The 14,578-nt window shown below is 39.1% G+C and overlaps 1 protein-coding gene across 1 annotated transcript in view; it reads left to right on the top strand.

Moving 5' to 3' along the window:
* Positions 1-14,578, top strand: part of ASH1L (ASH1 like histone lysine methyltransferase) — a 151,803-nt gene that overhangs the window by 14,168 nt on the left and 123,057 nt on the right. Inside the window, exon 2 of the mRNA XM_044990933.1 lies at positions 6,680-7,202. Within this exon, the coding sequence (XP_044846868.1) occupies positions 6,780-7,202 (423 nt within the window). The 5' untranslated portion in view covers positions 6,680-6,779. The remainder of the gene's footprint in view (positions 1-6,679; positions 7,203-14,578) is intronic.

Here is a 14,578-nt window from a genome sequence, read left to right as displayed (position 1 = left end):
TGGTTTCTTTATCTTTGTCCTTTACTACGCTAGCCATAGATTTCTCCTGTGTCCTTTTGCTTTCCCTACAAATTTACTATAATTCCTAGCTTCCGGTTTATATTAATTGCTATCAAATTCCTCTGTTTTCCATTTGTTATATATGTGTTTATATTTTATAGATGCTTTCACTTACTCTCTAAACCAGATTGTTTGTTTGTTTTTTAACCCATGAAGTCTTGTTGCTCAATCCTGGGATCCTGGCTTTTGGGGCATGTAGTAAAATGTTTTTAAACAGTTCCCAATTATTATTCACAATTTTCTCTTTAAATTCGTTCTCCCAGCTGATTTGGCTTATAATTGTTTTCAGCTTTGTGAAGTTAGGCTCTTTTAAAGCACCAAGTATACATATTACTGGTTTGCACTTTATTCTGTTTACATGTAACAAATGTAATAAAGTCATGATTACTTGTTCCTAAGCAACCACTGATTTTCAGTTCTGTGATCAGTTCCTCTTTACTTGTCAAGATGAGGTCTAATACAGAATTCCCTTATGTTGGGTGCAGCACTTTTTGAATTGGGAAATCTGCAACTTTTAGACATTCCAAGGACATTTTAGTACAGGCAGAATGAGACCTTCAGCATATGTCACTCAATCAGACTCCCTCATAATAAATCTTTTATTCCTACACATTATAGATAGGTGATGCAGGCATCGTGTTCTCTAGTATGATTTTTGGTGGTCCCTAGCAGACACCAACTAGTATCCCATCTTGGTCTTTATCTGTTAGGACATTGATCTATAAGCATTCAGGATTATTTGCTTCCGAGTTGTTTGGTGACTTGGAAACAGGCAGTGCCATTTTTGACAGAGTGCCAGTTCGCCTTGCCTTGCCTTTTGCCCATTCAATCCTTCCTAAACAGGTTATATCTAGTGATTTTAACATTCCAGTCATGTGGCTCTTCTTATCTGTCAGTGACTGACTAGGTAAAATTTGACCTGGTAAAACTAGAAAAACTTTAGAGATCACTACAGATGTTTTCTATCTGTCTTAAGCTTTTTGATAGAGGCCATCTACATAATACCTTACCAGTGAGCAAGTAAGTTAGATATACATTGTTGTCCATTTTGAACAGTAACTAAGAGAGAGTGTATGCTCCAGAGAACCTTTTCTGGCTCTGCAAAGTACTGCTTGGTGTGATTCTCTCCCCGCTCCCATGCTCACTTTCTCTCTTGATTTGGTTATGGTGGGAAAACATTTAGGGAATAGGTGGGTCTTACAGTATGTTTGAAAAGCAGTCAGACTTTGGCTTCTTCTCTGGTACCTCATCCCACTTGATAAAAAACATGCTACCTCCGATTCTCACACGTTTTGAACTAGACTTTGTTCTCTGTATAGTTCTCAAAGTGCAGCTGTCTCGCTGAGTCATGGGTGAAAGTGTCAATTTCAGAGGTAACAGTCCTGATTCAAAAATATTTTGAGTATTAGCACTAGGGCTTGAATTGTCATTGTAAGTGCAGTGGGAACCAATGAAAGAGTACAGAGCAATGGAGTGATATACCCTAATGGCTTATCTCAGTGAGAAGGTGGTCTGCTATGTTCTACCAGCTGGAATCTGCTAGAGCAAATTGGATGGATTTTGCCTGTAGCAGAGCTAATTGTGGAAAATTCAGTTCCCTTTGCTACAGCTATTATATCAAAGTAGTGGGAATGGGGAGATGAAAATATAGATGACTGGAGCTATATCCTTATTTGAGAATAAGTAACAGTTTCGTATCAAGCTGAAGATGAAAGAATGCATTTCTTGCCATTGTCACTAATTGATCATCTAAGGTTAAATCTGCAGAGCCCCAATATCTTATACTATTTTGAATGGAGGGCAGATGACAAAAGTAAGAGATCAGTGCTTGGCCAATTCCTTGATACTTCCCTCTTCCCATCAAAATTGTTTTACTCTTTTCTTTGCACAGTTACTAATCAGCCAGTTGAACATATCCAACAGGCATTGGGATCTCTTTTAAGATGGAGTTGTTGCTTTTGTTGTAAAGCATTGGTTCTGAAACTGGGGTTCGCGAAATGTTACAGCGGGTTCTTGGGGGGCAGGGGGGGAATTCCCTAATGGTAGACAGAGCTGTCCCTATGGACCCCTGGCAGCACAGTACCAGCAGCCCGGAGCCCCTGGACTACCAAGAGCTAAGCAGATCAAAGCAAGCATATCTATCACACTGAGATTTAAACTTCAAGACTCTTTATAAGAAATGGAAAGGGAGGTGGATTTTTTTTTGCTGTTTTTTAAATTAAATAGGCAGCTAGTATTGATTTTAAAATTATTATGAAGAACAAGTTTAAGCTTTGTTGTAATGTGCATTGTTTGCCTGGACTGCTCAAGACCTGAATGCTTGTGTAGGAGGAACACTTTGAGTTGGCTTCTTAAATACCTTCATGCTGTTTCACATCTGATACTCCTTGATGAAACGTAGGAGCCTTGTCTAATAACAGGCTTATTCAAAATGATACAAGCTACGAAAGTGAAATCTTGGAAGAGTGTTGCCATTTTCATAATGTAATAAAAATACTTTAATGATAAATAATAATTCATAATAGTGTGTAATAAGCATGTCATAAAAACAAATTTTATATTTCCAAGATTACTGCTTTTATAATTTATACTCGGGTAAAGGAGAAAATCCCTGGCAATATTCATTTTTAGGAGGGGGTTTGTGAGACTTGACATTTTAGTGAAAGGGGTTCACAGGTTGTTTAAAGTTTGGGAACCACTGTTGTAAAGGTTAGTTAAAGGTGGGTGTCCTCAACATATTGTTGGCAGTGTAGCTTGTGTTATCTCACAGTCTCTCAAACTGCTCTCATGTAAATGTTGAGGGTGAGTAGATTCCTGCCAGACTCTGCAAGTGAGAACTCTTAGGGAAGGGGATCAGTTGCCCTTAATGCTATTTGGGTCATGTTTCAAACCATTGTAGTGTTGTATCATCTATTGCATTTCTGTCATGTAAGAAGGTCATCAGCGCCTTGTGATCAACTGTTGAAACCTGCTCTGGAGCTGTAGTTAGAAACAACCATTTTCTATCATTTTGTATTGTATAGTGGAATAGACCAACACAGAAGGTTTGAGAATGGGAGTTGTGTGTTCCATTTCTTTATATTGGTAAGGAGATGACAAGCTTCAATTTCTCCAAACCTGGCAGATCAAGTTTTGTGCATATTGAGTTAGAAGAGTCCAACCTGTGGTAATGAAACTAGAACCAACGAAAAAGAACAACATGATCAGAATGTATGTCTGAAATCCCTAATCCTTACATTAATGCGTTTAGTGTTGCTCTTTATCTCAAGGAAATAAAATTATTGGATAAGTCAATACACAGTAAAGAAATTCAAATTTGGGATTTTTAAACCAGGATCCTGCCATCCTTCAGAAATTTCCTGTGTTTTAAGTTCTGCACATCCTTGAATAGTAACCAAAAAAAATACACAGAATCTTCCTTCTCCCTGTAAAAATGTGTTGCCTTTCCATTTGCTTTTCATTGCTTCTCTTCTAGCATACTCTAAAATAAAATTTAAATATAACCTCTCTTAGAATTCCCTGTCCTATTCAAAAAGGATATGAAAGAGGAGCAAAAGATATCTCATCCCTGGACAGACAAAATCAAATTAAACTTCTGAATATTAGTCCAAGGCTATGATGGTTGATATTTGTATTGGCCTTAGAATCTTAATGGGCAAGGTGTACCTATTGATTATAACTGTCAAACTTCAGACATAGCGTATATACTCGATCATAAGCCGGTTAGTTTATAAGCTGACCACCCACCCCCCAAGATGGATAAGTAAAAATGAAAAATTTTTATAACCCGTTCATAAGCTGACCCTATAATTCAGGGGTCAGCAAACTTTCGCTCCCGGTCCATCAGGATAAGCTGCTGGTGGGCCAAGATGGTTTGTTTACCTCGAGTGTCCACAGGCACGGAGGTAAACCTAAGTAAACAAAGTGTCCCAGCGTGCCAGCTTTTTACCCTGACGGGCCGGGACAGCAACTGGTGGGGAAATTTTTTATGGGGGAGAAGTTGGGAGTCAGGAGTAACCCTTGTGGCCACCCCCCACATGACCCCACCCCTAGCCTGGGACCCTCACACTCTCCCGATCCCGTCCCTTCCCACCTTATCTGCGGGGGTGAGGGGAGGATGTCTGACCTGGCCGCAGCCTGCTCCGGTGGGCCAGACCGGGTAGCGTGGCTGCAGCCTGCCAGCCCCAGAGCTGCAGCTGCTTCAGAGGCTGGTGGGGAAGCAGCGTGGCCAGAACTGGAGAGACTCTGGCCCCGCCTCTTCCCTTCTGTCTCTGCTGGCTGTGCTGACTCTCCTTGTTCCCTCTGTTCAGGGGCGGCTCCAGGCCCCAGCACGCCAAGCGCGTGCTTGGGGTGGCAAGCCGCGGGGTGTGCTCTGCTGGCGCCGCGAGGGCGGCAGGCAGGCTGCCCTCGGCGGCTTGCCTGCGGAGGGTCCGCTGGTCCCGCGAAGGTCCGCCGAAGCTGTGGGACCAGCGGACCCTCCACAGGCAAGCCGCCGAAGGCAGCCTGCCTGCCGTGCTTGGGGCGGCAAAATGCCTAGAGCCGCCCCTGCCTCTGTTTGGGGGAGAGGCTGTGTTCCACCTCTCCTGCCAACCCCTGTCTCTGGTGCTTCCCTTTTTACAAAAAAAAATTTGGCTTATGAACAAGTATATATGGTATTTTGTCAACAAAGACATGATATTTTTGTAAGGTATTATGAGTGCAATTTAAATTCACACCAAATCCTATTTGATGTTGAGAAAGAGAGCACATATTGAGACATAGTACTGGATTCCTGTGAGTGCCCATATCTCTTGCAGCAGTAGAAAGATGTGGATTTTGAACAGGATCTTTCAGTAAATATTCTTCACAAAGCTGTAAGCCATGTGAGTCACTATCCAGTTACCCTCCAAGAAGATTTAGAAGAATACTTAATCTGAGTTTTCTTTGGGGAACTCTAGAACAGTGAGGATTTCTTACTGGCAAGTTTTGTAGGGGTTTTTTTTCCCCCCTCTAAAGGAGGATTTTACTATTCACTATGGTTATTCTGTAATTAAATATTTCATGGGGGTGTGAATGATAATAAGTAGTGTGCTCTAAGAAATATTTTTGAGTTGAGAATAACCTTTCATAACTTTTCAGTGATAGAGCACTTGTAGTGGCCATTCCAACTACAGATAAGAAACTTTCTAGAACCTTCCTCTTAATTGTAGTCTTATGAGAGAGAACTGAGTTAGATTGATATGTTGGAGATGGAACAGAGGGATAGGCTGAGCAAAAACCAAAACTAAAATACATACTGACTGGATAAGAGGACAACTGGTTTTTTGGGTTTTGATGTTTTTTTTAGCGTGTGAAAATAATTATTGAAATCTAGCAGAAAACACTGTCTCAAGTACTACTTTAACCCCAGGGTCATTTCTATTTGATGTGCTTGGCCTCCAACTTAGTTAGTATGTGTAATTTATTAAATGCAAAGTTGCTAAGAAAAAAGATTGCTTGATTGTTTGGTGCAGTGGAAGTTGCAACTTGTAGAAACTTGAAAGAAAGCAAATCTGATCAAATTTCATGGTGGGAGAATGTTGCCATGACAACAGCCTTTAAAAGTGTTCTGCCCTTTAAAGGTATGTATGTATGTATAAATATGAAGAAATACTAATGGGAAATAATCCTTTCTAGAACAGAAAATATTTATCAGCTCTAAAAGAGAAATTGTTTCTTGTGTTATAGTGTGAAATTGGAACCATAAAATGTTACTTAATTTCTTGCAGGTGATTAAACAGTAAATAATGGTATTCTTCTACCATTTTATAGTGGGTGGTAGTTCTGAGCTGCCATTTAGCAGATTTCCATTCTGTCATAATAGCCATTTCCTATTCTCCAACACAATCAGGAGCTAGTGTCTACTTTAAAGTCTGTGTGTCTGAGCCTCTGGAGTGAGCAATGGCTATGGTGTCTTTTAATGAATCTGTGCTGAGTAGAGATGCCTCATTAGCAGTTGTATTAGAAATGGGGTCAGCTAGAAGGGAGAAAACAGTTTTGAATGGCAAATCTCACCACTAAGTGTTATAACTGTTTTTATCTCCCGCAAACACCAGGAAACAGACTATCCCATTATTTTTCCCAGTCTTGAGACTTGGATTTTTGAATAACAACTGAGATCAAAAGTTGCCTATATCTCCAAAAAAAACCAAACAAAAAACCTGGGGTGAGATTTGTGGATGGAAAACTGGGTAGATTTTTGCTTCCAGTTTTACAGTGGGGCTGTAGGGGTGGAGTGGGTAAGTGCCACTGATAAATAATTTTGACATTGGCTGTATTTGTTCAGGAGCTTTCAATTGAAAAGGCCCTATAGGACCTACAGTTGCAGGCTTTTAAACTAGTAATAAGATTAAATTTAACTAGCCAATACCTAAAAATGATGGCTTGACAGAAGAGAGCTGGTAGGTTCCTGCTGTAGATCAGCAGAGGTTTGGGGGTTTTGTCATACCCTCTGAATGGATCTGGTGCTCATTGTTTGGAACTTTTGTCTAGAAATAAGCTTTTTATGTTTATTGACCAGAAAGCAATTATAAGAATGTTTCATTAATTTCTTCTTTAAAATAGAAAATTGTTTATTCTATTTTTTGTGTTTCTCTTACAGTATAAAAGATGTGGTTGCAAGTTGTAGAAGAGATTTTTCTGTGGAACATACCTCTGTAAACCTTCCCTAAAATCCCCTGAAGGCATATACTGCACCTGTGATGGACCCTCAGAATACTGCTATGTTAGGGTTGGGTTCTGATTCCGAAGGTTTTTCTGGGAAAAGCCCCTCTGCAGTCAACACTGACATAGTGATAGGCAAGAGAGAAGTAGATCTAGAGAGTAGCACCAAGGAGGAAGAAGATATTAAGAAGAAGAACTGGGAGGGGAGCAACACTGAGACTGGGAAGAATGAGGGTCTGACTGATGCACAGCAACAGTTTTCAGTGAAAGAAACAAATTTTTCTGAGGGAAATTTAAAATTGAAAATTGGTCTTCAAGCTAAGAGAACTAAAAAGCCCCCTAAGAACCTGGAGAATTATGTGTGCCGGCCTGCCATAAAAACCACTATCAAGCAACCAAGAAAGGCATCAAAGAGTGGGAAGATGACAGATGAAAAGAACGAACATTATCCTTCAAAACAAGTGAGTAGTGTTTATATACTATTAAATGCTTCCTGACTCCTAGATTATCCTGTGAGGGGTTGTATGTGCTATTGGCCAAGGTACACCCCTGTATAAAATACATATCTGAAGAATAGTCTTCATTCTAAAGTCTAGTTATGGTCAGAGAAGTGACATCTCCCCATTTCATATTTAATATCCACTAATAATTTCCAGGTCAAGTCAACTCAAAATTGCTAATCTAAACCAAGTTTTTCTGTCTCCAACGCAAGATCATGTGGTATGTTGACTGTTTTGTGTATCATTACAAGCAATGAAGACTCTGGTCTCAGAATTTAATGGCCATTCTCTTGATGATGGTTGACTCAGCAGAAAATTCATTTTGCTCTTCATTAGCTAGTTTGACTTTGTTGTAGTATTTACAGTAGTAAAAACTAGTTTTTGCTGGTATCCTAAGTGGATGTGACCAGAGTAAATAGCAGTACCATTTTTAGTCTCTTGCCTTCATTTACAGTGACAACTGTGTATTTATACCATGCTCATCACTATAGTAACCATATTTGTTTCCCTACTAAACAGTTATTTTAATGCTTAGATCCTAGCCATTGATATTGCTACTCATTAGTCAGTGTTTGGAAGGGAAAAAGAACATTGGATCTGATGGAATGAAGACTTACAATGTACTGCTTATAATTCAGTAGCATCCAAAATGTGCTAGGTGTTTTACAAATATGAGAAGACAGCCCCTGCTTCAAGGAACTCTTGTTCTGATAAGATGTGCAACAAGAGCTACAGTAATAGATAGGATAAATAGGATGAGTTGACAAGGATTACAAAAATAAGTGTGCATGATTGCTTACTTTTTTATGTACACATCTTGTTACAAAATAAGTTTCCCAATATGCATAAAAATTTCCCCAACCAACTAAAATGCTATTCTGGAGCAAAGTGCCCCTTTTCACTGCCTCTCTTCACTACTTATCTAAGGCCATGATTCAGCAGAACATTTGTGTGGTGCCTACATTCTGTTGAAGTTTAAAGTTAAACGTGCTGAAGTACTATGCTGAGTTGAGGGCCAAGTCCGCTCCCCCTTAAACCAACCCTCCTTAAATACCCATCTCCCCTTATTACCAACCTCCCTAACTATTCACCCTTCTCTTTATACTCCCTCAGCATCCTACCACCATCTACCGTCACTCCATGTGGCAACCCTGGACAATTCATCCTGAGAATATGCCACACCTCTTCCTGCCAGTCAGCTCCCTTTCTCAACACAAGTCCCCCTAATTTCCACATTGCTACTGCTGTGGGAATCTCCCAAGACTGGAGGGTGTTCCATTTCCCTGTCCTGTGCCCCTCCCCAGCTAAGTCGCCTGTATAAACACACAGCCAGCAACATCTATCAGGCAGAACCCACGCACTGGAGGTGGCAGAATAGAACTCTTTGGTCATGTGATGTTAAGGACCTGATTTTTCTGCTGGCTGACACACACAGCCTCCCCCATTGAGGAGATCGTCACACTTAAGCACATTCTCAACTTTAAGCATTTGTCCTTGCCCTTAAAGAATAGATACAGTGTAATAACAGTGATGGCTAAAGTCTTCCTTCCTTCCTCCTCCAGACTAAATCATGCAAAATGTTTCACGTATAAAGCAAAGACAACATATGTTTTTCTCCACTGTGTTTTGCTGGCTAATATTCATTTTGGTTAATCTGTGTGAACCTATTGCATGTCAGAAATTACTTTGTCTCAAGCTTATTAAAAATACCACTGCAAATAGCATAAAACTTTATTTTATTTTTTGTCAGACCCCTTGGATATTCACTGCATGGGAGGAAGCAGAAACAAATTTCACACTGATATGTACTTCTGTGAATAATTCCAATATTGGATATAACAGGACAGTTAAAAATGGATGACTTTTTAAAAATAAACTCAGATATTTATACTTAAATACATTTTTCTTATTTAAAATAAACCTTTTTAAAAATTAAATTTGAAATGATGGCGACTTGTGTTAAGACCTAAATTTACTATACTGTATTAGCCAGGGCTTTGGAGCTGTGCTCTGGCTCTGCTCCAGTTCCAGGCAAAAACCTGCAGCTCCACTGCTCCGGAGCTGCTCTGCACTCCAGCTCCGGGCTCCGCTCCAAAGCTCTGGTATTAACATAAATTTAAAAATAACATTGAAGCTTGAAAAAAATATTCAAGCAATACATGTTTGCTGCTGAAGTTTTAAAGAAAGTCAAACCACTGAACTGGTGGAAGTCACTCACTAGCACCTGGAACCAGAGTTTGTTGAAGTGCTAACCAGCTTTTGACAGCAGTGGCCTTTTCTGCAATGCTGAAAGAATATTTTCTTCATTTCAATTTATTCAACTAGTTCAGTTTAGTGACCAGGTAAAAGTTGAGACAGTGATTGGGAATTGAAAAAGAAGGAAAGGTTATTTTCCTCTTCCAGTATGTGAAGGTGTGAGAGGATCAGATCTATTGATTCTAAAATCTTGAAGGATAGGGTGATCAGAAACAATCAGTACAACTCACTAGTTACAGATAATGCTTCCTTTGTTTAATAAATAGGTTAATTTTAAATGCCAAACATGTTTTGATAAAGGAAAAAAAGTTTGTATCAGAACATTTTAAGGTAGTTTTATTTAATAAAAAAAAAATTAAAATGCTGTTTTTTATTTCTAATTGAATTCCAATTTCCATCCAAATAGAGCTTGAGACAAATCATAAGTAAAATAACTATCGTAGTCTAGTAAATAGGAAATGTGTCATTCATCATTTTCTAACATAATAAAAATGTAAAAATGAGGAATCCTAATGTATATTAAAATTGCTTAAATAAATGTGTCTAGATACAGTTCGTCTTCCTGGGTAGCAAAATGAAGTCCCAATTTTAGTGTAAAGACTATAATTCATTCCAAATCCACGTGGTTTAATGATTACCAATCAATGAGAATCAGCCTTTCATTAGGAAGATAACTAAAAAGTACAAATGCAAAACAAAACTTAAAATTGATAATTTAAAATAAGGTTTCCTGCTTGCTGATTTAAATCAGGATTAAAATATGAGGTTTTAAATCACTTTAATTTGAAGTCAATCTACGCTAGTATATAATTCCCACATTCCTGAACTCTAGTTGCAGATCCAAGACCATGCTGCCGTGCCACTAAAGTTATCACTAAAGCCACTGCAAATACATGCCAAGGAAGATGTAAATGTAGAGTATCTATATATATTTGAGTTGTTTGAATAAATTACTTAACTGTGCACTATATGGAAAAATCTTCTGGCATTTTTAACAGTCTGTTGATTATAGCTGGGGTTTACAGACAGGTTGGTGGTTGATGGTTGCTTCTTGGCAACAGTTCCTAAATTCTATGGCAACGTTAATTTATTTTGTTACCATGAAATACTCTTTATTTGCATCCCTCCCACCCCCATACAAATATACACAGTTCATGGCTCATAGTTGAAAATACTTCAGTGTAAAATTCACTGATGATTATTTTCCACAGTTTTTATTTTTTGATAATGGAGCTTTTTGCTGTGCACTGCAGGTGGCTTGGGTCCACTCCCCAGGCCTCCATTCCCATGTTGTTGTCCAGGTGAACTGAATCAGAATGTCCTTTCTCCGTGTGTGCCAGAGAATGAAGGAAGTTGTAGGTGGCTTCAGTGGCTCATCTCCCCAGTTCTTTGATTGCTGTACTGTTTAAAACAAAACAAAACAAAAAAAAACAGCTAGGGCTTGTCTACACTACGCAGCCTTTAGCGACAAGGCTGTGTCTACGCAGCCTTTAGCGACAAGGCTGTGTCTACGCAGCCTTTAGCGACAAGGCTGTGTCTACGCAGCCTTTAGCGACAAGGCTGTGTCTACGCAGCCTTTAGCGACAAGGCTGTGTCTACGCAGCCTTTAGCGACAAGGCTGTGTCTACGCAGCCTTTAGCGACAAGGCTGTGTCTACGCAGCCTTTAGCGACAAGGCTGTGTCTACGCAGCCTTGTCGCTAAAAGTCAGCATGTTTAAACACACTCTCTGTTGGTTTTTTGTCAGCACTTTTGCTGACAAAATACTTCCAGCCCCACGAGCGGTGTTAGCCTTGTCGGCAGGAGAGCACTCCTGCCGACAAAGCCACATTCACACTGTCACTTGTGTTGGCAAAATTTTTGTCTTTAAGTACCCGTGAAAGACAAAAGGTTTGTCGACAACGTCACAGTGTAGACAAGTCCTAGAAAGTGAGAGAGTAGACAGGTGGAGAGTCAAATCAGAAGGATTGCAGAGACCACTACTAAAGAAGAAAGAGGAATCCTACATAAAATGTGTCTGGAATGCTCTTAATGCTCTGCCTTTGGATATCACCTTTCTCCACATGTTAGACTGGATCATCCAGTGCATTTGATCTAACATCCCTCAGATTTAACATCCCTCAGTTCATCATAGGCTGAGTCTGTGGATCATCATAGGCTGAATCTGTGGTCATGCTGCAAGGCCTATTTGTTCTCCAGGCTTTTCCTTGGAAAAGGAATACATTTTGATGGGAAGTGGCTTATTTAAGAATTTTGAGATAAGTTGGTAGAATTTAAAGATTTGTTTGAATTTATTTTTTTTAAAACTTGTCATGTGGAAATATACCCAGAGCTTCAAGTGTATTTTTAAAACAAAAAAGAAAACAGTAAAAATGGAATAAATAAAATACATCTCTGAAAATTAAGGGCTTGAAGTGAATGTCTTCATTTTAATATTATTTTAATTCCAAACTAATTTTGCCTCGCCCCTTTCCAGTTCTTTTCCAAACATCACTTTAGATATCAAATTACCACCAAATTAAGAATGCATGCTAATGACAATGGACATGGGATAAAAATCTAAACACTGTGAAACCTCATCTTGAGCACTTTCCATCCTGTGTCAGAGACCTGAGAGGGTCTGTCTCTTCAACACTTGGCACCACTTTGTTTGGCTTGTCATTCCCATAAAGTAGTATTGAAATTAAACAGAAAATTTCCTGCCATGCCAAGCCATATTAAAATAGTGTGTGGAAAACCTTTTTTTTTTTTTTTAATTGTTAAACATGGAAGTTTATGTCCCTTTAAGTTAAAAAACCATTGAGGGTAAACAGCAGAGTGCCCCTTCCAGTCGTTCTCCAGAGCAGTTAAGAACCATTTTTCTTTATTACTCTGAGTGACTTGCAAAGGATTTTTTTAAAATGGAGCTTGTGCTTTTTTGTCCTTCAATAATAGGTAAAAGTCTGAAACCCTTTTTTATAATGTCTCTTTCTGCCGTTTGATTAACATTATAAATACAAGGAATATATGCAGTGTTGTAGCTGCATCGGTCTCTGGATATTAGAGAGACAAGGTGGGTGAGGTAATATCTTCAGTTGGACCAACTTCTGTTGGCGAGAGAGACAAACTTTTGAGCTACACAGAGCTATTCTTTAGGTCTGGGTCCAATATATAAGATAGTACCTCACCCACCTTGTCTTTCAAATATAAGGAATGTAAGTTCTAGTCTTTGCTTAGTTTTGCTAAAAAAAAAATGTGTTGGTCATAGAAGATGTACATTGGTAGTTTTTTACACCTTAATTGAAACAGTGGAAGTACTGAATCTTTATCAAAGGCTTTCTTGAGAATTTTTAGCATTTAAAGTTAAGTAGAGGAAAACAAAAACAAACAAAACAGAGTTTTAAATTGCTTAACTAAAAATTTCTTTCCCTCTTTTCCCTCTCAATTACATAATGTTCACACTCTGCTCTAGTTCTCCAGTAAACATAGATATGTCTTCACTGCATCGTTAGCTCAAGGTATATCTTGAAGGTTATCCCTAGCCGGACCCACATCCACACACACAATTGCTAGCTCAAATTAAAAGTGCAGTGTTAAGCTCAAGGTAGCTAGCTTGTTGGATGTGGGGGTGGTGTTTGAAGCTTGTGGAGACTCAGCTGTAGAGTTTGCCAGCTTGGGCAAAACCTGCCATTTAAAATGTTTTAAAAAAAAAAAACTTTCAAAAGTCATCATTATGCATTATAAGGAAGCAACAAAGAAGACATATCCAGGTTTTTCCCTTTCAAGTCTGTCCCTGTTGCGTTTACTGCTGAGGAATTGGATATGAAGGCATGTTATAAACATTCTTCACATATAAAGAGCTGGTGTTCTGAGATACTGCAGTAAAACCTCAGAGTTAGAAACTGACTGTTCACACCTCATTTGAAGCTAGAAGTACGCAATCAGGCAGCAGCAGAGACAAGACACACAAAAAAGCAAATATAGTACAGTACTGTGTTAAATGTAAATTACTTTTAAAAGGTGGGGGGGAGGGGGTTAATTTTTTTTACAAGGAAACTGTGTTGTTTTTAACCATCTTAATTTAAATGATTTTTTCTTCTGCATACTAAAGTTTCAAAGCTGTATTAAGTCAATGTTCAGTTGTAAACTTTTGGAAGAACAACCATAATGTTTTGTTCAGACTTATGAACATTTCAGAGTTACAAACAACCTCAGTTCCCGAAGGTTCGTAACTCTGAGGTTCTACTGTATTCGATTATGCTTGAATAAAGTGTCCTTTTTGAGTCCCTTTTGTTCTGTCAGCTATCTTACATACAGTTGACCACAAAGTGGACTGTAACAGGTGACTGGAGGTTCTCCTTAGTCCTGAGGTTCTAGGTGGTAGTTTGGGCAGTTGCTTTTTATCCTGAGATCTCTTTTCATGGATGGTTCTGCAGCATTTCATGCTGTTCTTTCCTGTTGAATGTTTATATGAAATTACTAAGAAGGTTAGCATGGAATCATGGACTGTGGTGTCTTTTAGTATGCTGATGGCATCCGACTCTGCATCTCCATCTCATCTGAATTGGCTGACACTGGAACAAATGACCTGAGGTCTAAATGAAATTGTTGGGTGAGGGCCAGTTCATTGAGGCTCAACCCTGACAAGACTGAGATAACTAGTAGTTTGGGGGAAGCAACATGAAGAGTTGTCAAAGATTACATCTGCACCCCTGATTGAGAGCATGTGTCAGCTATTTGTTACAGTGGCACTGACCAAGAATTTCATCAGTTTTTGACAAGATGAGTGCTACAGTTCTTCATATATGGTTTTTCATTTCAAGTCTAGGCTACTGCAGTGCTGCCTCAATGGACCTGTATTGTGAGGGCATATGGAAGCTTAAAATACCACACCTTTTTATTAAGCCACAAGCCACTCAGCACATTGCATCAGTTCTATGTAATCTATATTCTGTTACTTTTCGGGTGGAGTTAAAGGTACTGATTTTTAAGTGGACCTAGTTGCTTGAGACAGTGCCACTCTCTCTGTGAGTGGTACTGCTGCATTTGTGAGCAGTAGAGACACTTGAGCTACAACTCCTCTTGTTTAAATGGAAGAAGGATG

This window comes from Mauremys mutica, chromosome 17 (genome assembly GCF_020497125.1).
Source record: "Mauremys mutica isolate MM-2020 ecotype Southern chromosome 17, ASM2049712v1, whole genome shotgun sequence".
Lineage (NCBI taxonomy): Eukaryota > Metazoa > Chordata > Testudines > Geoemydidae > Mauremys > Mauremys mutica.
Note: the sequence above shows the minus strand (reverse complement) of the source record. Positions and strands in the feature narration are given on the sequence as shown.